Here is a 26,304-nt window from a genome sequence, read left to right on the forward strand (position 1 = left end):
TTTTATCCCCGTGATTTATCCATTCCGTAACTGAAAACCTACACCTCCGGTTGCCCCTCACCCATTTTGCCCCATGCACCCTCCTCTCCTCCCCTCTGGCTCCCATCACTTTGTTCTCTGTGTTTACGGATGTGATGCTGCTTTTTGTCTGTTTTTTAGACTCCACGGATGAATGAAATCATACGGAATTTGTCTGAAGAGCATGTATTTCTTCAGTTGAGTTAGCTTTGAAAATAACACAGCTGTTACACTTTCCATCTCGGCTGGCAGGATTTTAGCTCTGGGCAAACACACTCGTGCTTTTGTTGGTTATCGGCCCTTCTGTGGTCGGGGTAGCTGCTGCTAGGGATGCTGCGGAGGTGAGATGCTCAGAGCGCCCTGAGTAAATACGCCCCCACTGGTGCGAAAAAGAAAGTTCCATAATGATCACTTCTAGAAGGGTCAGCTCTTCACTGACACTGAATGCCTTTCTGCAAGGCCATTTCAGATCCTCAAATACTGTAATACCGAGACTGCTTACTTCGAGTTATTTGGTCATCAAGTAACAGAGTTAGTACGGAGAAAGATGCCTTTGAAGCATTCCAGTCCCTTCTCCCTCCAGCATGACCCGTCCTCATGCTTCCTTCCCCTTCCCCCTCCTCCAGCCGGTCTCTAGAAAGAGCAAGCACCTGCATGTATGCCTTTTTCTGAACTTTCCAACACCTTGGCCTCCAAGGAAGCCCAAAACCATTTAGGCTATGACCTAGTGATTGTTCCCTCACGGGGCCAGCCTCTTTGTGACAGCTCACAGGCATTGCCATCTTCCAGAAAATAAAGCCACTTTGCCAGAGAGGAATACGCTGCCTCTCCCCAGCTTCCTGGCATCTCAGGGATACCCATTCAGTTCCCTTCTCTAGACCTGCCAACCCTCCTATTCAAAACCCGTGTTCAGAAGGCCTGGACCCTGAAGGACACGGTCCTTTATTTTGACACAGTTCCCCCAGGGCCCAAAACACTTCCAGGTCAGACCCTATTTTTGCCATATGTCTTTGAAGAAAGATTGTATTTTTTTCCTGTAATGAGGAAAAAAATGAGGCGAGCAAGCTCAAATATTTGTTCCAGAGGTAGGTCCAATCTCCCCGACTGACCCGGGATGTTCAGCCACCTTTCAACAGAACGACCCAGGGTAGAATTCCTCCCACGTTTATGTTGGTGTCTTCATCTAAGAAGACGTAAAAAGTATAAAATACCAGAGCTGGTGAGATCCTGAGGTTTATGTCTATCCTAGAGAGTGTTCATAAGAGTTCCAAAGGTAGGCAGAAGTAAAACAAAAGCCATGGGATAGGGCAAAGGAAGTGGCTAAAAAAAGATCTAAAAATGATCTTCAGAAAATGACCAGTGTTTTGTATCTTTCATAAAGGCCGAACAAGAGAAAAGGAATCAAAAAGAGGCCTGATGTATTTAGATTTGGTTAGGTTAGGTTAGCCTACAAATAAAGATTGCTAAAGGAAAAATAATGGAATCTGTTTCTTTGGATCTAAAACAAATCTATGCAGGTTATGGAAAGCATATCAAACACAGTGGTTACATGGCCTCTGAAAGCCCTCCATAACCCCGGCATTTCACGTTTTTGTTCTCTGTAAGCCAAATTGCCAACACTGTTCTGGATGATTTGCAGGATTTGAAGAACTTCTCAGAGACGGGGATCATTTCCTCCCTTAACTCTTTTATTCCTCAAATACCCGGGTAAGAGCTACCAGCCCTCGCTGAGTGCCCTACAGGGTGGCGGGTGCACAGGGTATTGACAGGGGTGTTGGCTCCTATCCAGCTGAACAGTTCCCCGTCCCCTCCCTGCTGTGGTCTAGGGCAAGTAGCTTAAGCTCACGAAGAGTCACCTTCCTCCTCTTCAACAGAACATTACATGGCAACGCATAGGAAGAAAGGTTTTGAGGTTTCGGATAATGTATATAATCTTGGCACATAATAGGTACTCAAAATGTAGTCACGTTCATTCTGCTATTTGCCAGGGCAAATTAGTAGGTGCCAGAGTTCCAGAACGTAACCTGTCCTTATTCGGTCTGTGAGCTGCAGCCTGGGGCAAAGGACAGGGACAGGCTGGAGGGTTTTTCCTCAGAAATATGTCTTTTCAGGGGCACCTGGGCGGCTCAGTTGGTTAAGCGTCAACTTCAGCTCAGGTCACGATCTCACGGTTCGTGAGTTCAAGCCCCATGTCGGGCTCTGTGCTGAAAGCTCAGAGCCTGGAGCCTGCTTTGGATTCTGTGTCTCCCTCTCTCTCGGCCCCTCCCCCACCCCTGCTCTGTCTCTCAAAAATAAATAAATGTTAAAAAAAGATTTTAGAAAAAGTAATATGTGTCTACAGCCCTCCTCTGGGACCTGGGGTGAGGTCACACTGATGGAGCACACCAGATTTCTTAATGCTAGACAAACATCCAAGAGATCAAAGGATACATGTCTGTCCGAGCAAGTATTGATTTATTACTTTGGGTTGTAGGCATTTGTAAAACAAAAGACATCCAGTGGGAGTCCAAGGAGGCTTACCGACCGGTGCACACAGTTAGCCAGGTGCACTGGCAATGTGGGATCGGGTCTTTCCATAAAAGCAGACAAGGAGCATCCGTTCAGATAGCAAGAGTGGAGAGGACAACCACACCGGCCCTAAGTCAGGCTCCCTCTGCCTGCCCACTTCTGACTCTAGCTCCCGTCCACCTAAAGCCCAAGTTCAATAGCAGGGGCTCCCATGGGGCGAGGTGATTCTCCCCTGGCACGTCCCCCGGCCAGCGACCCTGACAGAAAAGGCCGACGGAGACTTCTGCCGGCTCGGCTCTGCCTGACCCTGCCACTGTGGCTTTTCTGCCTCATCTTCCTCTTGCCCTGGGAGCCTGGGGACCACACTCTGGCTCTCTTCTTTGTCCCAGGTCCTCGAAATGTCTTCCTGCTGCTTGTGGGAGAAGCTGGCTTCCTGGAGGGGCCTTTCAGAGATGAGGTCCCGACTGGCCGAGAGGCTGAGGTTGCATTGGACAATTTTCTAGCAGCTTTCTCCGACTGCTCCTTTAGCAAGTCCAAGACTGTCTCTGGGAAACGAAAATTTATTTAATGAGAAACAGAAGTCCTGGAAAGTGGCTCTAAGGGAAACACCACCCAGGGGGGCCAACATGGCAGAGAAGTAGGGGGATCCGTACTTCCCGCATCTCTCAAACAAAGAAGGGCTGAAGCCAAAGGACTTTGAACCCCAAGAGTTTGGGAGGAAAAGAGACTGAGTCTACCAGGGAAACATCCTCCAGGAAACCTACGACTGCATGAGGGTTCTTCAATATACAGTCTTTAGATGGGCACCTAGCTGGTTCAGTGGTAGAGCATGTGACTCTTGATCTCAGGGCTGTAAGTTCAAGCCCCATGTTGGGTATAGAGACTACTTAAAAGTAAAATCTTTAATATATATATAAATTCTTATATATTTTTAATTCCCTTAACTGGCCTTGATCTAAATATATTACTTTTTTAATAGGGTCACTCCAGTGATTCATGGCTCTGGAATAGTTCCCTTAAGATAGTATGCCTCCTGGGGCACCTGGGTGGCTCAGTCAGTTAAGAGTCCAACTTTGGCTCAGGTCATGATCTCATGGTTCATGAGTCTGAGCCCCACATTGGGCTCTGCGCTGACAGCTTGGAGCCTGGAGCCTGCTTCCGATTCTGTGTCTTCTCTCTCTGCTCCTCCCCTGTTCTCTCTCTCTCTCTCTCTCTCAAAAATAAATAAAAACATCTTAAAAATTAAAAAAAAAGATAGTAGCCCTCCTCTATAAGTCTTTCCAGAATCCCTACTCTACTCACTCTCAGGGTCCCCTCAGTCTCCTGGCCGTTATACCAGAACCTCGATGCTATATTTATTTCTTTATTTGCCTACACTACATTTGCCTGAGCTCCTACAGGTCAGGTTCAATGCTGTAGCCCCAGGGATTAGCACGGTGACTGCCGCAAAGTCAATGCTAAGTGAACGATGCCCAGTGAATGACTGATGAGTGGACAGAGGACAACAGGTCTCCTCAGAAGCAGGTGCCACCCGGTATGCATACTCCAGTATACAGAGATGTATGGACTGAGCCACGAGTTACACTCCTCATCCAGAGCAGAAGCCCTCAGTGGGGAACAGACCTCCCACCCTGGGAAGATTGGAGCATGTTTGCAGAGGGCACTGTGCCTGCATCTCAATGCCAAGGCCTGGGCCTGAGACAAAGACAGACTCACTGGCGAGTGGCCTGAACCGGACCCGCTTACTCCTGGTTTTCACCGGCACTGCCTTGTACTTGCACTTGCCTGGCGGTGCTCGCCTAAAAACAGATAGAAAAAGTGGGGACACAAGATTCTGAAGATGGGACCAGGAAATCAAGGTCACCAGAAGGTATACATTTGCAAGAACTGGATTCAGCGCTCCTTTATCCATGAGGATGGGGCAGATGTAGGAGAAAATACATGATGAGCTCAGATAGACAGGAGAAAGAACAAGGATATCACAGGGACACCATGGGCTCTTGGGACAGAGGGTAGTGAGGGGGTCAGGGGCAAGGGCATGATGACAGATAGAACTGGGTTCAAAACCTGGGGACCATGAGCAAGTAAATCTTGATATGTATCAATTTCCACATCTATAAAATAAAAAAGAAATAGTATCTATCCTCACAGGGAGATCAAATATGAGCTGCGTACTTGGCATACCATCAGTGATTGATGTCACTTTTTTATTTTTTTTATTTTTATTTTATTTTTTTTTAACTTTTTTTTTTTTTTTTTTTTTGAGACAGAGAAAGACAGAGCATGAACGGGGGAGGGGCAGAGAGAGAGGGAGACACAGAATCGGAAGCAGGCTCCAGGCTCTGAGCCATCAGCCCAGAGCCCGACGCGGGGCTCGAACTCACGGACCGCGAGATCGTGACCTGAGCTGAAGTCAGCCGCCCAACCGACTGAGCCACCCAGGGGCCCCACTTTTTTATTTTTTTAACGTTTATTTATTTTTGAGAAACAGAACAGATCATGAGTGGGGGAGGGGCAGAGAGAGAGGGAGACAGAATCCAAAGCAGGCTCCAGGCTCCCAGTTGTCAGCACAGAGCCTGATGTGGGGCTGGAACTCACTGACCTCAAGATCATGACCTGAGCTGAAGTCGGACACTCAAATGACTGAACCACCCAGGCAGCCCAATAAGTAACTTTTTAAAATTATTTTTTAAATTTATTTTGAGAGAGAGATAGAGAGCAAGTTGGGGAGGGGAGAGAGACAGGGAAAGAGAGAATCCCAAGCAAGCTCCACACTGTCAACACAGAGCCTGATGCAGGGCTCAAACTCACAAACTTAGAGATCATGGCCAAAATCAAGAGTTGGTTGTTGGATGCTTAACCGACTGAGCCACCCAGAAGCCCTAAAATTATTTTTTAAGGAGATTTAAAAAGAGAAAAAAAGGATACTTGGAACAGTGCCCAGCACATAACAAGTGCCCCACAGATGATGATCATGATGGTGGTGATGGTGAGGGCTCCTATCCCAGGCCCCCTCCAGCTGGCTGTACCTCCGGCAATGTAACTTACCTGAATACCCTCACAGATGGGAAGCTGTGTTGTGGCTTTTGCCCGATCAGTTGGTTAGTCTCTGAGCCAGGTCGGCAAAAGAGCAGACGTAAACGGTCTTCACCACCAAGTGAATAAATACTGCCAAAAGGGTCAGGTGGACACAAAAGGCACTAAACAACCGGTTTACGACACTTACCTAGGACCTTGAGACCTCCACCAAACCCAGGGGACAGGGCAACAGTACTCACTCAAGTGGTCACAAGTACACACCCAATTGTCAGATGATCCCAGACAGAAGTTTCCAGAAGCATATCAAAAAAAAAAAAAGAAAACAAAACCAGGAGCCATAGGTCTAGACCTGTCATCCCAGAAACGCTTGAGATCTTCGTTTCTAACCACAAAGAGACCATTTCTCAAATATTTCATAAATTCTACCGATACGTCGCCCTACACATTCGTTTGCCGGATCTGCTTTTTATCTACGGCACAGATTTGCTTCATTGATCATTTCTGGTAATTCCTGGGGAGTCAGGACTATTTTTATGATCTGCCATGAAGATAAGGGCTGATAAGAATGCACCGAAGGTGGGCGCTGGGGTGGCTCAGTCGGTTGAGCACCTGACTCTTGACTTTTGGTTCAGGTCACCATCTCGTGGTTCATGGATTCAAGCCCTGCATTGGGCTCTGCGCTGGTGGAGCCTGCTTGGGATTCTCTCTCTCTCTCTCTCTCTCTCTCTCTCTCTGACCCCCCAAAACAAATAAATAAAAATAAATAAAACTTCTAAAAAATGCACCTAAGAAGGAAATGAGACCAAATCTCACCTTGATGGGTCAACAAACTTGTAAATAGATCCGTGTGGTAGGTAGGCACTCGGGTAAGAGGTGGCCAGGAAATAGAGCTCCCCTGAGGACACAGAAACACACAATCAGGAACAGGATGTGAGGCAGTGCTGAGACACAGAGCTGGGTGCACAGGAAACCGTCCACAGGGAGTGGAAGCCCTGAAATGGAGTGAGCCCCAGGAAGGGAACCCCAGAATCCTGTCGCTGGGCCTTCACTGGATTGTGAGCTCCCCAAGGAGAAAGTCCTTCTCTGAGTCCTCAAAGACTAGCTGAGAGTATACCCCAACAGGGGTACATTTCTGTTTACATTCACTGGACCAAAGGTTTCCCCTTATCTCTTGGCTGTCAGAAACTTCACCTTAACCAATCTCCATTTCCTTCCTCATCTATTTACTACTGACAAGGATTCTCTGTGGAACCCCAAAATAGCGATCTCCAGGCTAAGGACCATTTATTAGTCACCTCACACTGCCCCTTCTTGAGTCCACAGGCGCCTCTCCCCACCAGCCCTGCCTCACTTTTCCATTACCACCTTCTTTCCTTGGCCTTTGGGTCCTGCGTTTCCCCGGACCCTCCCACTCTTCAGTCTGTCCTCCTGGCCTTCTCCACAACCCCCAGAAATCACCCCTACCCATGGTCTCCTTCACCTCTTTGAGGAGGAGCCCTTGTCCCTCCCATTTCCTCCAGTGTGAACACTCTCCGCTCACTGTGACTACCTCACTCTGCCTCTTCTCACGCTTACCTGTGAGGGACAGATAGGATAGGGTTGACAAGAACAACAACGTTGGAGTTGCAGCCACCTGACTGAGTTCTGAGAACACCATTTGCTAGACGTTGTCTTGGGAAAACTCTCAACCTGTGTAACCCTCACGTGACCTATTCATTTGTACAATGGGGCTAATGATCCCCCACATGACTCTTAGGTATTCAATTAGAAAGCGATGATCAGCCATTACTCCTTACACCGTAATATTTGTGCCACTGCCCTGGATGGCCCTCTCAACTTCATGGAAGTAAATGTCTACTAAACTGCAAACTGGAAAAGCCTAGAACTTTAGAGAGCTCTGAGTTATTTCGACAACCTTCTTCCTTGAATTTGTGGAGGATGGTGACCAATGTCTGTCTCGTGCCGGATGTGAGGCTTACGGTCTTCACGGAGCACCCCCTACAGCTGCCTAGTGGACTTTGGATTTTGTGTGCTCACAAACTAGTTTATCATCTTGCCCTACAGCCAATTTGCCTCCTCTGATTGGATATCCCGGGCACTTTCCATTAGACAAAGGAGGTGTCTACCAAGGGTCTGCCTGAACACGGGGTGCCCTCATGCAGGAGCCCCTCGCAACCACACCTGCTCTGACTGAAAACCTCACATTGCAGCATAGTCTCTACACAATATGTAAATTGTATGTCCTAAACATGCCGGAAACTCCCCATTGTATTTTTAGGGGAAAACAGTGCTAGAAGCGAATTTCTATAATTTTTTTGAGTTTATTTTGACAGAGAGAGAGAGAGAGAGCACAGGCAAGCAGGGGAGAAAAAGAGCAAAAATCCCAAGCAGGCTCCATGCTGTCATCGCAGAACCCAACTCCGGGCTCGATCCCACAGACCATGAGATGAGCCAAAATCAAGAGTCAGACACTGAACCAACTGATCCACCCAGGTACCCTCCAACTGACGATTTAAAAAATACGTTTTAGGACAGAAAAGAACTAGACACACAAAAAAGCTATAATATGCCACGTAAAACAAAATGCATGTGATGTAAATTTATTGCAAGCATTAGTTCTTCGACCAGCCCTCTTGAGAATGCACTTCAGTGACCGACATTCAGAGATCCAGCCCACGGGGACCCAGCAACGGGGGCGCCCCGTGCCCACCCCGCCCTCCATGGTGGCCAGCTGTCAGCTAGAACATCTGGAAAATACCGCCACAGTGCAGGCAGAGCTCTGGTTCAACCAACAACGACGTGTCTACAGCTGGTGACTGATAACAAAATAATGACATACTCAGATCTAAAAAGATGTCTTTCAGTGGGAAAGGCTATGGCATGAGCAGAAAATCTGAATCACTCCGTACAAAAACACAAGAGCAAGCAACTCTGGAAGAAAATAAACTTGCCTTGAAAACAGCCCTCCTGGCTTCAAGGCCGCCTTGGGCAAAGTCTGGCTTGGGAACACCCTGGCAAGTCCACTCAAGAAAATTCGGCCAAGGACACTTAGTCTTGTTTGCCAGATGTACCGACTGGTGTTCAAACACTGCCTGTTTTTCTCCTGCGAGAAGCTTACAGGCACAGCAAACCAAACCGCCAAAGCCACGGTTTCTGAGGCCTGAAAAGGAGCCAGCCGCAGAAGACAGCAGCCCGGGATGCCAGGGTAGGCCCGCCCCCGGGGCTCTAGCCTCTGGGGAGAGGAAGCTCTGGCCTCGGAGGACTCCAGCCTCGCTGGGGCATCAGCCTCCAGAGGCCCCGCCAGGCCTGTGGCTTTCCCGTCGCCCTCTCTGCACCGAGCACCATCCTGCCGGTCTGTGGTTTCTCTCCTCTTGCGTATGTTTGGACTTCCAATTTGGAACTCACTTTGCTCTATTAAGAATGCTTGAACCCTCTAAAATATCCTCTGCTTCTCTAAAATATTCATCTCAAACTATTTCTCATACGCTAGGAAAAGGTCCAGGAGCTGACTAGATTTCTTAGCGTCTTGCTCAAAGGAAAGTCTTGCACAGGCACCGTAGGGCTCAGAGCGGGAAGAAACCCATTACTGAGGAAACCTGCAAAGCTCTGGTTTTCACTCACAGAGAATCCCAGGTCTGGAAGGGGCCCTGAGAGACCACTTTCTTCTCTTCCCTGACTCCGAGCATGGCTAGAGGCAGTGCCCAATACCAGAAAGGTCACAGGCCCTGTTCTCCTCCCAAAGTTAACATTTTAGCTTTCAAAATGTAACAAAGCATAGGTAAAGCTGAAATTCAAAATCCATTTTCTGATTACAAAATTTGGGGAAATTTAGTACAGCCGAGTCTCTCTCCGTCTTTGTGTCTCATAGGTGCCTACGCGTCTGGCTTTGCTGATGCCCTTAACAAAGACCTGTCTGTCTAGCGAATAGCCTCCCACCTAGCTGTTTACCCTTTCCCCAGGTCTCTCAGGAAAGAGATTCTCCCTTGCACGCTCCCAGCAATTACCCCACAGGCTCCTGGCAGGGTCAGCAAAGAGCACAGCCGGCCGGGGCCCCATCACCACAGGCGCTCTCTCCCAGGCAGCAACAGAAGGACAAATATCAGTGTCCACGTGGTCTGCCCCACGGCTGGCCCTGTCCACCTGCCTGTGACTGCAGATTAGAATGAAATCAGGGAGGGGGACATGAATCTCCTTCATGATCAAAAGACTGGAGTGTAAACCTTGATTTGCTCCCCCCGCAGTCGGTGTGGGCCCCAACCAAGAAGGGGTAGGTTCTGTTGCATATTCGGTCTGTTGCCTCACTGGACAAATAGGGTTAATAATTTCATCATGGTGGCATTGCAATTACTAAGTAACATAAAAAATGCAAAGTGTTTACGATGGTATCCAGTACATTATAAAAGTTGACTCAGTGGTAGTAAAAATAGGCGCGCCTGGGTGGCTCAGTCGGTTGAGCGTCCGACTTCGGCTCGGGTCAGGATCTTGCGGTATGTGAGTTCGAGCCCCGCGTCGGGCTCTGTGCTGACTGCTCAGAGCCTGGAGCCTGTTTCAGATTCTGTGTCGCCCTCTCTCTCTGCCCCTCCCCCGTTCATGCTCTGTCTCTCTCTGTCTCAAAAATATTAAAAAAAAAAAATTAAAAAAAAAAAAGTTGACTCAGTGGTAGTAAAAATAGGGGCACCTGGGTGGCTCAGTCGGTTAAGCATCCAACTTCAGCTCAGGCCATGATCTCACGGTTCGTGAGTTCAAGCCCTGCATCAGGTTCTCTGCTGTCAGCACAGAGCTCGCTTCAGATCTCCTGTCCCCCCCCCCACCCCCGCCCCTTCCCCGAGCGTGCATGTGCGCACTCTCTCTCTCTCTTAAAAATAAATAAACATCTAAAATAAAATAATTTAAAAAAATAAATGGTAGTGAATATAGAAGGGATGGTTGCTACTTAAATGAAAATGATAGTAACCGTAGTAATAATTATTATAATAAATGTTTAGCTCACAATGCCCGTGATGATTTAAGTTCCAGTAAGCAGAAACAGAATAACCCTGTATATTTTTACCTGCTTCATCTTCAGCAAAAGAGATGATAAATTTGCTGTAGGTGCTGATCAGCCCTGGGAAGGCACAGGATTCAGTGCTGCCCAGGCAAATGTCCCGTTTCTTCCATTTCTTGGTTTTCCTATCTTCCTGCAAAGCCATAAGTCGACTAGATGAAAAATAAAACCTTTATTATAGGAATCCATATTTTCACCCTGCAGATATTTTTCCTCCTGGAAACAAAGAATCTCTGAGTACTAGCACTGAGTCACCCATAGGTGATCAACACCTAGCCTCTCCCAAGAATCAAAAAGCTATTTCGAGATACCTTGGTCACCTGCTTGTGCTAGATGGAGAAGCTCATCTTCTATTATAGGAGGAGTCTGGTGCTCAGTAAAGGCTGCATTACTACAAAAGACTAATCTAATTTCTATTAGTTTGCAACCTTTGGCTAGTTGCTCAACTAGCTGAGCCTCAGTTCCCTTATCTGTAAAATGGGGAATGGTAATAGAATTTACCACGGACAAAAGTTGCAAAGGTTAAGATAATATACATGAATATCTCCCCAGTGAGCTTGGCATATAGTAAGTGCTCAAAACTCGTAGCTATTTTCATTGTTATTATGTCTATGGAATAGCAGGTAGATACTTTAATATCCCTCTATCATCTATTTGACCTAAAAGCAGGGTTTTTTTTTTAAAGGAATATGGGTATATCAGGGTTTCACATGAAACATTTTATGGAAACAAGAGATGTTCAACCCCAGGTGATTCTGGTGCATATGCTTCGACTAAGAATCACTGAGTATCAACCAAGTGATATGTAAGCAGACGGAATTATGGGGAAAACACAAAGAACAATTAAATCCCAGAGATCTAACAAGTGACGATAAAAGAACTAACCAATTACTAACTCTACCCAACTTCTGGAACCAAGAATTGCAGTATGACAATATTACCATCCTTCCTAATGAAGATGGGGGTAACAAGGACCAGATTTACCCTCTCATCTTAAACAGTCAAAAACCTAGACAAAATAGAATGACAATTTTTTAAGTTTATTTATTTATTTTGAGAGAGAGACCAGAGGAGGGGCAGAGAGAGGGGGAAAGAAAGAGAATCCCAAGCAGACTCCACACTGTCAGTGCAGAGCCCGACATGGGGCTCAAACCCACAAACTGTGAGACCAAGACCTGAGCCAAAATCAAGAATCAGACACTTAGCCAACTGAGCCACCCACGTGACCCCTAGAATGACAGTTTTTATTTTTTTTTTTTTAAATTTTTTTTTCAACATTTTTTATTTATTTTTGGGACAGAGAGAGACAGAGCATGAACGGGGGAGGGGCAGAGAGAGAGGGAGACACAGAATCGGAAACAGGCTCCAGGCTCCGAGCCATCAGCCCAGAGCCTGACGCGGGGCTCGAACTCACGGACCGCGAGATCGTGACCTGGCTGAAGTCGGACGCTTAACCGACTGCGCCACCCAGGCGCCCCAAGAATGACAGTTTTTAAAAGACACTGGAGGGGCACCTGACTGGCTCATTCAGTAGAGCATGTGACTCTTGATCTCAGGGTCATGAGTTCAAGCCCCATATTGGGCATGGAGCTTACTTTAAATAAATAACTAAATATAAAAGACATTGGAGATCAGACAACAAAGGGCTATGTTCCCTATGAGATGGGAAATAAACAAGGTAAACCCTAAAATTGTCCCAGTCTACTACCTTGAAAAAGTTTCCAGCTTGAGGAAGGAAAACACAGGCAGAGCCAGCAGACTCCTTGAGTTGAAAAGACAGGAAGTTGAAAAGAGTCCAGGAAGACCTATATAGGAAGAGTATGCAGGACAGATATTGGAGAAAAGAGGGAAGCACAGAGAATAGGCTCCTGAGATCTGCAAAGTGTACCCCGCAAGTATTCATCAGTATACTTAACAGCACATACATATGAGGAAACTACTTAAATCAGGGGGGAAAATTAGAAAGAAAAGCACCTGGCTCTTACTCAGGGTCAGGCACAGTGTAAGTATAATTCACAGGGAACTGAAAAGAGTTTGTAGGAAAATCCTGCCTCAATATTGAGGAATAGATAGTTCCAGAATAAGCACCACATTGGTTCTACATAACAAATATTGACAGCAAGACTTGAAAGGATCAAACTATTTCCAAGTAGTTTGTCCCAGAACAAAGCTCAAGAATATTTATGGACATACAAAAAATATTCAGCACCCACAATGTTAAATTTACAATGTCTGGCATCCAATAAAAAATTACTAGGCGGGTAAAGAAGGAGGAAAATACAAACCATAATAAAAAGAAAAGTCAATCAAAACTGACAAAGAATTGCCACAAATGTTAACATTAGCAGAGAAAAACAGTGGTTTTTACTACGATTCCGTATATTCAAAAAGTTGGTAGAGGCATGAGAGATACACAAAACACCCCAATCAAGTTTCTAGAGGTAAAAAATTCCGTCAGTGCAAACACTGGATGGAATGAATGGCAGATTAGACATTGCAGAAGAAAAGATTCATGAAGTGAAGACATAGCAATAGGAACTATCCAAAATTAAACACAAAAAGGAATAAAATTTCAACATGTATAGATCGTCAGTGAGATGTGGGAAAACTTTAAGCAGCCTAATATACACATAATTCAAGAAGAAAATGAGAAGAAAAAACAGGGTGGGGAAACAGAAAAACTATTTGAAATAATTATAACCAAAAATTTTCCAGATCTGATGTAAGCTATAAATTCACAAATCCAAGAAGTTCAACCAAATCTAAGCACAAGAAGAAGAAAACTACATGAACACATATCATAATGAAATTGCACAAAACCAGTGATAAAGAGAAAATCTTAAAAGCAGCCAGAGAAAACATGGCAGATTAAATATGGAGGAACAAATTTAAGGATGACAGCAGATTTCTCATTGGAATTAAGACAAAACAGAAGATAATGAACGATATTTTTAAAGAATTCAAGAAGGGCTCCTGGATGGCTCAGGCATCCCACTCTTGAAGTCAGCTCAGGTCCTGATCTTATGTTCATGGGTTTGAGCCCCACATCTGCAATGAGAGTGCAGAGCCTGCTTGGGATTCTCTCTCTCTTCCTCTCTCTCTGCCCCTCCCCTGCTCTCTCTCTCTCAAAATAAATAATCTTAAAAAAAAAAAAAAAAGAATTAAAGAAAAAATAGGTCAACATAAACTTCTATACCTAGCAAAAATATCTTTAAAAAACAAAGGGGAAAAAAGACACCAAAAGCAGAAAGGATTCATCACCACTGGACTCATTTTTCAAAAGATGTTAAAGGAAGTTCTTCCAGCATTAAAAAAAAAAAAGAAAAGAAAAAAAAAAAAAAGAAAATTACATCTAAAGGAAATATACAGAAAGGAATGAAGAGTATTGGGAATGGTAACTATATTTGTTTCTTGCCACCACTGTCATACATTACCACTACTTGGCCTAAAATAACCCACGTTTATTTTCTTACAGTTTTGGAAGCCAAAATCCTGAAGTGGGTTCCATGGGGGCAAAATCAAGGTGCTGGAGGCTCTAAAGGAGAATCCATTTCCTTGCCTTTTCCAGCTTCCAAAAGCTGTCCTCATGTCTTGACTCACAGTCTCATCATACCACTTCTGTTGTTAACACTGACTTCTATCTCTTCTATCTTCAAATTTCCGTCTACCTCCTTCTTCTAATGATATCTGTGATTACATTTAGGACCCACCTAGATAATCCAGAGTAATCTTGCAAATCATACACAGTTTGTTTGTGACCACAATCAAACTAAATTATAAATCAAACAGCAGAAAGATCTCAGGAAATCTTCAGATATTTGGAAATAAATAACACACTTCAAACTAACTTGTAAGAAAATAAGCCAAGGGGAAATTAGAAAATATATTTAACTGAATGAAAATGAAAACCCAATCTATTGAAATTCATGGGATGCCATTAAAGCAGTACCTGAGGGGAAATTTGTAGCACTAAACATACGTGTTAGAAAAGATGACAGTGTCAAGTCAGTGACCTCAGGTTCCATCCCGAAGTGGTATAATGTTATTTGAGTGTGGACTTGGATTAGTTGTAAATGTATATTGCAAACTCTATGCAACCACTGAAAAAGGAAAAAAAAAAACTATGAGTGATGTGCTATGACAGTGGAGAACCGAAATTATATAGAATCCTCAGTTAAATCCACAAAAGGTAGAAAAAGAGTGAAAAGACAAAAAATAGGAACAAAGAACAAGGGCAACAAATAGAAAGCGGTAATAATTATGGTAGATACTAATCCAACTAAATCCATAACCACTTTGGTTTCTTTTTTTTTAATGTATATTTACTTTTTTTGAGAGAGAGAGAGGGACAGAGTGCAAGTAGAGGAGAGGCAGAGAGAGAGGGAGACACAGAATCTGAAGCAGGCTCCAGGCTCTGAGCTGTCAGCACAGAGCTCGACCTCACGAACTGTGAGATCGTGACCTGAGCTGAAGTCGGACGTCTAACCGACTGAGCCACCCAGAAGCCCCACCACTTTGAATATTAATGGTCCAAATGCACCAACTAAAAGACAGAAGAAATAATAAACAAACAAACAAATAACAGAGATCGCCCGAGTGGATCAAAACCCAAGACCTGACTATACGTTGTCTATAAGAAAACATTAGGCCTGGACAGCTTCACTTGGAAGAAACATGTAAGGAAGAAATAATACCTCTCTTTCACAAACTCATCCAGACAACTGAAGAGGAGGAGACACTCTCCAAATCATTCTATTAAAGCTGGCGTTACCCTGATGCCAAAATCTGGCAAAGATATTCCAAGAAAGAAAAACTATAGCTCACTATCCCTTCATGAACACAGATGCAAAATTTTCAAACAACGGGCTAGCACGTCAAATCCAACAATATGCTGAAAGGATAATACATCATGACCAAGTCGTGTTTCTTCCAGAAATGCAAGAATGCTTCAATGATTTAAAAAAATCCATCAAGGGGCGCCTGGGTGGCTCAGTCGGTTGGGCATCCAACTTCGGCTCAGGTCATGATCTCGCGGTCCGTGAGTTCGAGCCCTGCATCGGGCTCTGGGCTGACAGCTCAGAGCCTGGAGCCTGTTTTGGATTCTGTGTCTCCCTCTCTCTCTGACCCTCCCCTGCTCATGCTCTGTCTCTCTCTGTCTCAAAAATAAATAAATGTTAAAAAAAAAAAAATTTTTTTTTTAAATCCATCAATGCAATCCATTATGTTAATAACTAAAAATGAGAAAACCACATGATTTTCTCGCTAGATGCAAAGATGCATTTGGCAAAACACAACACCCATACCTAATACAAACTCTCAGTGAGCTAAGAACAGACGGGAAACTTCCCCATCTGATAGAGGACATGTATAAACACCTACAACTGACATCATACTCATTGGTGAAAATGGAATGCTTCCCCCACTTCTATCCAATGTTGTACTGAAGGTGTAAGACGAAGCAGTAAGTCAATAATAAAAGGCTTTCGATTCAGGAAAAGAAAAGTATCTATATTCATAGGCAAAATGATCTTCTACATAGAAAACCCAATAGAATCTACACACACAAACACACACACACACACACACACACACACACACACACACAAGCCAAAAGGGCTAATAAGGGTTTGACAAGGTAGCCAGATACAACCCGATACACACACACACACACACACACACACACACACACACATAATATATATAACAAATAGATAATAAACATAAAATAAATATACGGTAAAAAACTGGAAAAGCCAAAAATAGGAGAATAGATGAATAATTTGTGGTATATTCATGCAATTGAATATCACAAAGCAATGAAGGGGAAAAACTACTGACACATGTGACAACAGTGATGAATTTCACCGATATTCTTGAATGACAGAAGCCATACATGTACAAAAAAGAATACATATATATGATTCCACGTGTATTAAGTTCCAGAAGCAAAATTAATGTGTGATGGGAGTGGTTATCTCTGACTGATGTGCTTCTGTGTGTGTGTGAGTGTCAAGGAGAAAGGGGTGGTACTGACAGGCAATAGACAAGAAGGAAATTTCTAGAATGATGGAAACGTTCAGCATCTTGACATAGCTACAAGCGCATAGATTGTAAAACTATCCAACTGTGCTCTTAGAGATTGTATCTTACCACATGTAACTTAAATCCCAGTAAAAATGTTAAAATTTAAAAAAACGAAAGGAGGGGTGCCTGGGTGGCTCAGTCGGTTGAGCGTCCGACTTCAGCTCAGGTCATGATCTCACGGTCTGTGAGTTCAAGCCCCGCATCAGGCTCTGTGCTAACAGCTCGGAGCCTGGAGCCTGCCTCAGATTCTGTGTCTCCCTCTCTCTCTGCCCCTCCCCTGCTCATGCTCTGTCTCAAAAATAAATAAAAATATTAAAAAAAAAAAAAGGAGATATTAATCCTTTCTTACCCACTCATGAAGTCCCCAAAGATGTAGAGGCCATTGAGATTTGGGGATTCACACCCACGGTAGACATATCCTCCGGTGACTGACTTCCCCACTGCATGGCCATAAGCATAGATGGGCAGAATGTCATCTGTCCAGGAACAAAGACAACGTCGTGGCTGACACTTGATAACTTCGAGGAATAAGTTGGGGCTTTCTAATGCAGTTGCCTGACTGAGTGGAGAAAACTTTATCTCTTGGTCTTTGGTAAGGCCAAGAGAATCACATTTATTTTTCTCAACAGACCAGCCACGATATTGGTGAGCTTCCCATGTGACTGGTCTCTGCATGCAGAGAGGAAGCCGAAAATTCCCCCACCTATGAGGCAGTGATCAGGTAATCCACACACCTAAGTTTATCCCCTAGGTTGACATGGCAGATACTCAGGTTTAAGGATTTGAAAAACTTGTCTGTAAAGGGTCTGTAAGACTCCTTTGTAACCTAGAGGGACAAAAAAAGATTAAACACTGGTGAAGCACACACCTTGATTATTGATGTTTAGGGATTGTATATGGAATATAGCACCTGAATGTATCTGGAAGGTGATTTCAGTGGGCTATTCCAATTGGGAAATAAATTAAAAACATACAGCCACCAATTTGCCTCTGTGAGTGGTTCTCAAGATAGTATGCCTGAGAATCATGTGGGTAATTTATTTAAAATCTCGATTCCCAGGTCAATCCTGCTCCTTCAATCCACCCAAGATTCAAATGCTTAGGTTAACAAACATCCAACATGCTCCTGGCCAACACTACATCCTGCAAGACAGAAACAAGGGCACCTGAATGACCCTTCCTGGTACAGCACATTCTCAGGTTCTATTCCCCCACCTCCATGTCCAACCCCCTCAATTCATTCAAGAAATCACCCAGAGGCTTCTCACCCAAAGAGGCATTGTGACAAAGTTTTCGGTCATAACATTCAAACCCTTCCTTTGCCCTCCAGCCATAGTTTCCGCCTTTCACAATGAGGTCAACTTCTTCAAACCTATTCTGTCCCACGTCCCCACAGAACATCCGGCCTCGGCCCCAGCGTGTGATGGGGTCCCCTCGGTCCACGGCACAGCGCCACATGTTTCGGATCCCGTAGGCATAGACAGCAGGGTGGGCCCCTGGCTCAGCAACAAACGGATTGTCGCGGGGGACTCGATACCGCCTGCCATCAGAGCCTGCCCCGTTCACATCGATCCTTAACACTTTCCCCAGCAGGGAACTTCTGAAAGAAAGAGGGCCGGGAAATAGGTGCAGATTAAGTACCCGGAAACCGGACTGCTGGATCATCTGCTGGTATTATTTGTAATGTGTTTGAAGAATCTCCATACTGTTTTCCACAGTAGCTGCACTATTTTTCATTCCCAACAACAGTATGCAAAGTTTTCCATGTCTTCAGCAGCACCTGCTGTCTTTTGGAAGGGCGGGGGTAATAGTCATCCGAATAGATACGAGGTGATATCTCATTGTGGTTTTGATTTGCATTTCCCTGATGATTTGTGACATTGAGCATCTTTCTTTCTTTTTTTTTTTTAATTTTTTTTTTTAATGTTTATTTATTTTTGAGACAGACAGAGACAGAGCATGAGCAGGGGAGGGGCAGAGAGAGAGGGAGACACAGAATCTGAAACAGGCTCCAGGCTCTGTGCTGTCAGCACAGACCCCAACGCGGGGCTCGAACTCACGGACCTTGAGATCATGACCTGGGCCGAAGTCAGACGCCTAACCGACTGAGCCACCCAGGCGCCCTGAGCATCTTTCCATATACCAGTCGAACATTTGTTTACAAGAGGAGAAAGTTCTAGAGATCTGATGTACAACATTGTCCCTACAATTAACAATATTGTATTTACACTTAAAAGAATTTTTAGGGGTGTCTGGGTGGCTCAGTTGGTTAGGTGTCTGACTTCAGCTTGGGTCATATTTCACGGTTCATGACTTTGAGCCTGACATCAGGCTCTCTGCTGTCAGTGTGGAGCCCACTTCAGATCCCTGTTCCCTGCTCCCTCTGTCCCTCCCTTGCTCATTCTCTCTCTCTCTCAATAATAAACATTAAAAAAATAAAATAAAAATTTTCGTTACAGGTAAAATCTTTTAAGAGGGTAGATTTTGTGTTAAGTATTCAAACTTTCAAACTAAATAAAATAATAAAATAGAAAATAAGGTAAAATAAAATGGCACAGGACCAGAGATCGCCCAGGGGGACCTACTGATAGTCAATGCCAAACAACTGCTAGGAGTCACATGGGGAGACATGATTTTATATACACACATGATATTATATGTGTATGTGCATGAACTGATTATATGTGTGTGTATACACACACACACACACACACATATATACATATAGTCATGTCTATATGATATATGTGTATATGCAAAATGTTAAGACTTGACAGGTTTGAGCTCACAGAGAAATACTAGGCAAAAGTTTGATGTGACCCTGGCCCATGTAACCCAGAGCAAGCAAGCTGTAGTTTCCATTTTTAAAATGTTTTTTTTAAACATTTTGAGAGAGATGGAATGGTTTCTCTCAGGTTTGGTTTAACACTATGGATTTTTTTTTAAGTTTATTTATTTAGAAATAGAGACAGTGCCAGTGGGGGAGGGGCAGAGAGAGAGGGAGGGAGAGAATCCCAAGCAGGCTCCACACTGCCAGCACCGAGCCTGATGTGGGGCTCAAACCCACGAAGTCGTGAGATCATGACAGTGGGGCCGAAATCAAGAGTCGGACGCCTAACCGACTGAGCCACCCAGGCGCCCCTGAATTTTTTTTTTAAGATGAAACCTTAACGAACTTGCACTCATCCTTGCCCAGGCGCCATGCTAACCTTCTCTGTAGTTCAATGTACGTGCTGCCGACATGGGCACTAATAGCATGAATTCCTCAAAGGGGCTGGTTCTGTTCTTCCTCATATAGCACTGTGGTCATAGAAAGAGCTTTTAGAGTGGCTCTGAGGGCAACTGTGGTCTCTGGGACTCCATTTCCACATTTGTAGAGCAGGGGAAAGAAACACTAGCTTGCAGTGTGGTTACAATGTAAGGGTTAAGGGAGGTATCTTGCATGGAGCATGTAAGGCAATTCCCCACACGCGGTAAAGGCATTTGACAGATGTTGGCTCTTGATTCTTAGAACTTTAATATTTTACTAGTAGGGAGAATGGGACTCAAGTACTTGCTGGTGCAAAGGATCACATGACTTTTCTCTAGGGCAGCAGGACCCTCATTGGGCTCTCTTGCACCAGATTGTCGGAGTATAAATTCTGGTTCTGCCACTTACTTGCTGTGCGGCCTTGGACAAGCTACTTTACTCATCTCTGCCTCTATTTTCTGGGCTGTGACATGACTATCATAATACCTACACTTCATAGGAACCATCCATCCCGTAAGTATTTCTGAAGTGACCCCCACTCCAGGCACTCTTCTAGGTGATGGGGATACATCAATTAACAAAATAGATAAAAATTCCTGCCCTTGTCGGATGTTAGAATTCCATTCTTTTTTTTTTTTTAATGTTTATTTATTTTTGAGAGAGAGAGAGGAAGAGAGAGTGCAAGCAGGGGAGGGGCAGAGTGAGAGGGGGACAGAGGATCCAAAGTGGGCTCTGTGTTGAGAGCAGAGAACCCCATGTGGGGCTCAAGCCCCCAAAACGCAAGATCATGACCTGCGCCGAATTCGGATGCTCAACCAAGCCACCCAGGTGCCCCTGGAATTATGTTCTTAAATACACACAAGGTATTCAGAACAGTACCTGACACACAGTAAGTATTATGTGTGTCGAATATATATATGAAACATTCTGAACTCGTCTCTGCATAGCATTCTGAGAGTTACATTCTGAGTGCATCCATAATATTACTTACCACAAAGCACGTGTGCCTGAAATTTATAGGACAGAAAACCAATTCTTCCTCCCACTCGCCTCAACAGAGGGGGTTACATCTTGCAGTAGGTGATTTGGATGTGACCCTCTGTAGACTCATCTCAGCAAAAACGTACCAAGGGCTCACCCTAAAGGGGGTGGGAGGACAGATCCAACCAGCTTACTTGTTCTGAGCATTTCCAAACTTGCCGAAGGGATCCCCGGCCTGCCCTCCATCCCCGGTGAAGATGTACAGGTAGCCGTCCACACCGAAAAGAAGTTGTCCACCGTTATGATTTGAGGCTGGTTCTTCCATCTCCAAGATGACTCTGGAAGGAGAAGAAACCATGCATGAGGCTTTGATACAAACTGAAACTGCATCCCCTTGAGAGACCGAGAAATGGCTGGTCCCATCCAGCCAAGACCTGCTTCAGAGTTTCCAATGATCACAAAGCTTGGAGCTCTGAGACACCCCTTGTTTCCCAGTATGACTCCTTCATGGATCATTCTTCTTTCAGATCGTGATTTCATGAGCTGTGGACACAGCCAGGGTAACAATCACTCTTTTGGGGGGCTCGGCCTTCCTCTCTGCTCTACCAGAACTCTTAACCCCTTCCTTTGCACAGCCCAGCAGGGATTAATCAATCAGTTCTCCAGACTCTTTTCGATCCCCCAACCTGGCTATATGGGAAAAGAGAGAGAAGGCAGAAAGGAAAGAAGGACAAAAGGCAGAGTGGTAGAGTGGAAAGACCATGAGCTTGGAGTCAGAATTGAGTGCTTTATCTGATTGGGCATCGATAGATCTATGGCCTTATGCCACAGCTTCCTGTGAAGGTAATTCCCACGTTCAAGCTAAAGGGCCTGGAATCCAACGGCCACACAATAATCAGAGGCCACTATTACGTTTAATATATTGACTTGATCTATAATCATTTCTCAAGCCCCTGTGGCTGCTGGCCATTGCTTACAATTCTGTAAAAACAAGCAAGCATGGTTCTGATTAGGTAACTCTAAGGGATGGCTACACGCCACAAAGACCCTCGACTCAGAAGCCTAACTTGTCTGTCCTTGTTATTCAACAATGACTCCTTTGTCAACATTAGAAGCTAGTGGCTCTGAAACCAGAAAAATGTCCCTCTATCGCCTCAGAGGACAGACTGGCATTATTTTGGGACACAGCCCAAAGTTGCCCATTCTCATGGGCACATCTCACCTTTCTGATTTGGGGTCGGCTTTGTTGGGATCAGCCCGAGAAACCTTCATCTCACTGATCCGGATCTTTTCTACCTTCTTCTTGCCCAGACATGAATAATAAATGTAGAATCTGCGGTTGCGGCGGAATCTGGGATGGAAAGCCAATCCCAAGAAGCCTCTCTCATCCCCTACCCACGGAGTAGTCAGTACGATGTTCTTGAGGTCCAAAAACGGTTGTTCCAGGCGACTCCCGTCAGGCAGATAGACCCATACCACCCCCACCTGCTCGGCCACAAAGAAGCGACGGGTGCCGTCCCCCGCGTGGACCATGGAGACGGGGTTCCTCAGCCCGTTGGCCACCTCGGTCAGGCAGAGCTGGAGGCAGCCCCGGCCGTCCTCAGCCACCACCCCCAGGTTGCGGTTGAGATGGTCATTCCTCAAGACGTTAGGGAAGCAGTAGTCCTTGTCGGGAAGGTTGAGGAGGTGACAGAAGTGGGCACTATCCTTTTCCCGTGTCTCCCGGAGGCGGCGGTCATTGGTCAGTAGGGAGATGGCAGAGTGGCAGTTCGAGTGGAAGGCAGAGCAGTAGTCGGAGCAGAGGCCAGGAAGGTTCCGGAGGGGCGTCCGAGGGTTCTCCGCATCGTAGAGATGGGCTGCGTAGGGTGAGCACTCCTGGAAAGAAACAGAAGCCCAGCTGGTAGTCGGACTGGCCACCGTGGGGCTGGTCCCAATTTGTGAGCAAGCAGAAGGAAAACGGTCTAGGACAGAATCCGGATTCTAGAGTTTCTATTACCAGCTACTGGTAAAGCCCTTTCCTGGGGCCACATTTTCTAGCCAGTTAGTGCTTCTGGAAGGCAAAAAGCGGGGGAAATATTTCTCACCCGCTGTACTGTCTTTAGCATTTTAACTTAGTTCTTGACCCTGAAAGTTTTAGTAAGTGGTGGACTTTTTCTTTCTTTCTTTTTTAAAGAGTACCAAATTTCTTGGAGCCTGGGTGGCTCAGTGGGTTAAGCGGCCGACTTTGGCTCAGGTCATGATCTTGCAGTCCGTGAGTTCGAGCCCCGGGTCGGGCTCTGTGCTGACAGCTCAGAGCCTGGAGCCTGTTTCAGATTCTGTGTCTCCCTCTCTCTGACCCTCCCCTGTTCATGCTCTGTCTCTCCCAGTCTCGAAAATAAATAAAACATTAAGAAAAACATTAAAAATAAATAAAGAGTACCAAATTTCTCCATCTTTCCCTTTAGTATAAATGCTGTATCTGCAAGGTTTTATGTCTTTATCCAAATCTGAAGCAATGTAGCAGAAGTTTCACATTTGTTAATCTGGGTGTTGGTTTTCTGTGCTTTCCTGTGTGGTTGAAATACTTTACAGCTAAAAATGAAATTACCAAAATGGACACACGATGTTATCACTCCCAGAAATTAGGCATCTAGCAATTTCTTCACTTATTTATTCAAAGTCTTGGGGTGCCTGGGTGGCTCAGTCGGTTGGGCGTCCGATTTGGGCTCAGGTCAGGATCTCATGGTTTGTGGGTTCGAGCCCCGCGTCAGGCTCTGTGCTGACAGCTCAGAGTCTGGCACCTGCTTCGGCTTCTGTGTCTCCCTCTCTTTCTGCCCCTCCCCCCCTCAAAAATGAAAACATCTTTAAAAGTTAAAAAAAAAAAATCTTTAAGTGCTGGGTCGCCTGGGTGGCTCAGTCAGTTGAGCATCCAACTCTTGATTTTAGCTCAGGTCATGATCCCAGGGTTGTGGGCTGGAGCCCCAAGTTGGTCTCTCAGCTCTCGGCACAGAGCCTGCTTGGGATCCTCTGTCTCTCTCTCTCTCTCTCTGCTGCTCACAGACTCTCAAAAATAAATAAGCATTTAAAAAATTTATAAATCAGGATGAGAGAGCAGTGAACAAAGCGGGCTGTGAGCCGCTCACCAAGGGACACTCATGCAGAAATTTAGAGTCTGCACAGCTGCTTCTACTCAGTTAGCTCAGGATATGGTTTCTCTATTAAGGAAAATAAGGCCCAGGAAGAGGTCCCCTGGAAGTCTGACACTGCTCTGGGCACTGGGGACAGGGAGCAAGAAACACTGAGGCTTGTTCTAAAGGAACCTCCACCTGCCCCAGGGCAGGAAACCATTAAGGAAATGGCTTGTGTTGTTGTGACTCTGCCTTTGGCAAATACGATCAAAAGGGCAGGAGACTTGGAGCCTCAGCCTCTAGATTTGTGCCCCCAGCCCTGTGTCTGACCTTAAACAAGTTCTTTTAAACTCCGGACTCCTCCAGGCGCCTGGGTGGCTCAGTCTGTTAAGCTTCTGATTCTTGATCTCTGCTTAGGTCATGGTCTCGTGGTTGGTGAGTTCCAGCCTGCTTGGGATTCTCTCTCGCTCGCTCTCTCTCTCTCTCTCTTCCCCTACCCCACTAGTGCTCTCTCTTTCTCTCTCTCTCTCAAAATAAATAAACTTTAAAAAAAACAACACATTAAAAAACCCTCCTGTCTCCTTACCAGTACAATGGGGGTCAGAACAACTTCCCGCAGAAGCCTTTGCTGGGCATACACCGTGTGTGCGGAAAGAGAAGGGGCTGGGGAATTGTAATAAATAGACTCACGTAGGTTATTCTGATTCCTCCAACGCCTAAAGCAGGAGAGCTGCTGAATTTGGCTTTCTGAGACTTCACCCAATAGGGAAAGTGGGAGGATGGGGAGGGGAGGGTGGAGACATCCTTACCAGGGGGTCTCTTGGAAATGAATAGTCTTAATGCGGCTCCTAAGAGCCCGGCTTCTGCCCCAAACGGCTGGAGTTAAATTCTCCTGGAAACAGCGGAGGGGTGGTGCCTGAGGTCGGAGACTGCAGCCCTGGGCGATGCCACCCAGGCTGGCTGCTGTGTCCCCAGCACGGGAGTTGGGGCAGCCGGTGCGCCGGGGAATGGTGGCAGTGGGAGAGCCTGTACCTGCGCTGACATCGCCCGGGAGGGTGTCAGATGTCAGGTCTGCAGGGGGGCTTCCTGCCTCTTTGCCCCCAGCGCATTATTACATCCCCCACCCCCACACCTTTCATCTGCTCTCCAGTGCGACTGTCCCCTGCACCCCGAACACCTCTCTCCAGGGTCGGTGCGTGCTGCCTGCACCGGCAGGGGGGGATGCCCGCCAGGGACGTGCACTCTGGCCCCCGGAGAGCCCGGAGAAGGACTCTGTGAGTCCTTGCCTCCCGGCTCCACGATGCTGGGGAGGGCCCACCACCACCCCACCTCGCCACCTCCATCACCACCCCGAGGCCCCCTGGCACAAAGGACCCAGACGAGGACCCCAGCAGGTGCCTCCACTCCCTCCACCTCCCCCCTCCTCCCCGTAACCACCACCTGTGCATGCTGTGCTCCACTCCCCGAGCAGAGCAGCGCGGAGGGACCCAGACAACGCAGCCCTGAGAGCTCCATGAGGGACACCCACCTCCTCCTCCTGTGTGACAAACCACGAGGGCCAGCAGACCCCAGGGGAGACTCTTGGAGCCCACCCAGCACCCCCTGGCCTCAGTGCACCCACGCAGAGAGGCAGATGTCAGGTGCCCACGGAGCCCTCCACCCAGGACCCACGCCACCAAGCCCAGCACTCCGCACTTCGCTAAGCCTCCCCCCCTCACTGCGCTGAGGGGTTAGGCTCAGGCCCACCTGGCAGAGGATGTCCTTAATATAGCCACCACACAGCTCGTGGCCCTTGAGGTCAAGGTAATCCATGATGACCCTGTACCGGGCAGCAAGGCGGTGGTCCTTGTGCTGGTCACAGCAGCCGAAGGACTCATAGTCTGAGCAAAATTCCAGGTGCAGCAGGGGCTGGAAGGGGGGCCCGTAGTCCAGGCACTGGGGGTGTCCCTGAAGCAAGCCCACCTGGCCCAACAAGAATGTGAGGCAGAGGTGGAAAATGCCAGAAGAGGTGGGGAGGCTGGGGGCCCGAGGAATAGATGTCCTCAGCATTCTGGGCTTGGGAAGTCTCAGGCTGCTGTGTTGGCTCAGGTTGGCTCCCTGCTGTGCACAAGCTCCCTCCCTCTCCCCACCCCCAGGCTGTTTTCTTCCTCCCTCCCCACCTCCCCCCACCAGGTTCCCTGAGGTGGTTTCTGAGCAGTGTCCCTTCTGCGGTCTGGGTGGCCAAGTGTCTCCGTGAAAACAGTGAGAGGTGTCCCTGCCCCTTCCACCCCAGA

At 46.4% G+C, this 26,304-nt stretch overlaps 1 protein-coding gene across 2 annotated transcripts; it reads right to left on the reverse strand.

Annotated features, from left to right (window-relative positions):
* Window positions 1-2,453: 2,453 nt before the first annotated feature.
* HHIPL2 (HHIP like 2) lies at window positions 2,454-26,139 on the reverse strand. 2 transcript variants are annotated; one of them, XM_058702441.1, is made up of 9 exons: window positions 25,778-26,137; window positions 22,147-22,799; window positions 21,119-21,262; window positions 17,962-18,293; window positions 17,043-17,169; window positions 10,616-10,761; window positions 6,379-6,460; window positions 4,243-4,325; window positions 2,454-3,071 (listed from the first exon to the last, which is right to left on the reverse strand). In XM_058702441.1, exons 1-9 carry the CDS (start codon window positions 26,078-26,080, stop codon window positions 2,707-2,709), a joined length of 2,235 nt encoding a protein of 744 aa, XP_058558424.1. In that variant the 5' UTR covers window positions 26,081-26,137; the 3' UTR covers window positions 2,454-2,706. The 2 variants fall into 2 exon arrangements, with proteins under 2 accessions (XP_058558424.1, XP_058558425.1); XM_058702442.1 differs by lacking the exon at window positions 4,243-4,325 and having other exon boundaries at window positions 2,915-3,071; window positions 25,778-26,139.
* Between the last annotated feature and the right edge of the window lie 165 nt (window positions 26,140-26,304).

The sequence above is a fragment of the Neofelis nebulosa genome, chromosome 15, assembly GCF_028018385.1.
Source record: "Neofelis nebulosa isolate mNeoNeb1 chromosome 15, mNeoNeb1.pri, whole genome shotgun sequence".
Classification (NCBI taxonomy): domain Eukaryota; kingdom Metazoa; phylum Chordata; class Mammalia; order Carnivora; family Felidae; genus Neofelis; species Neofelis nebulosa.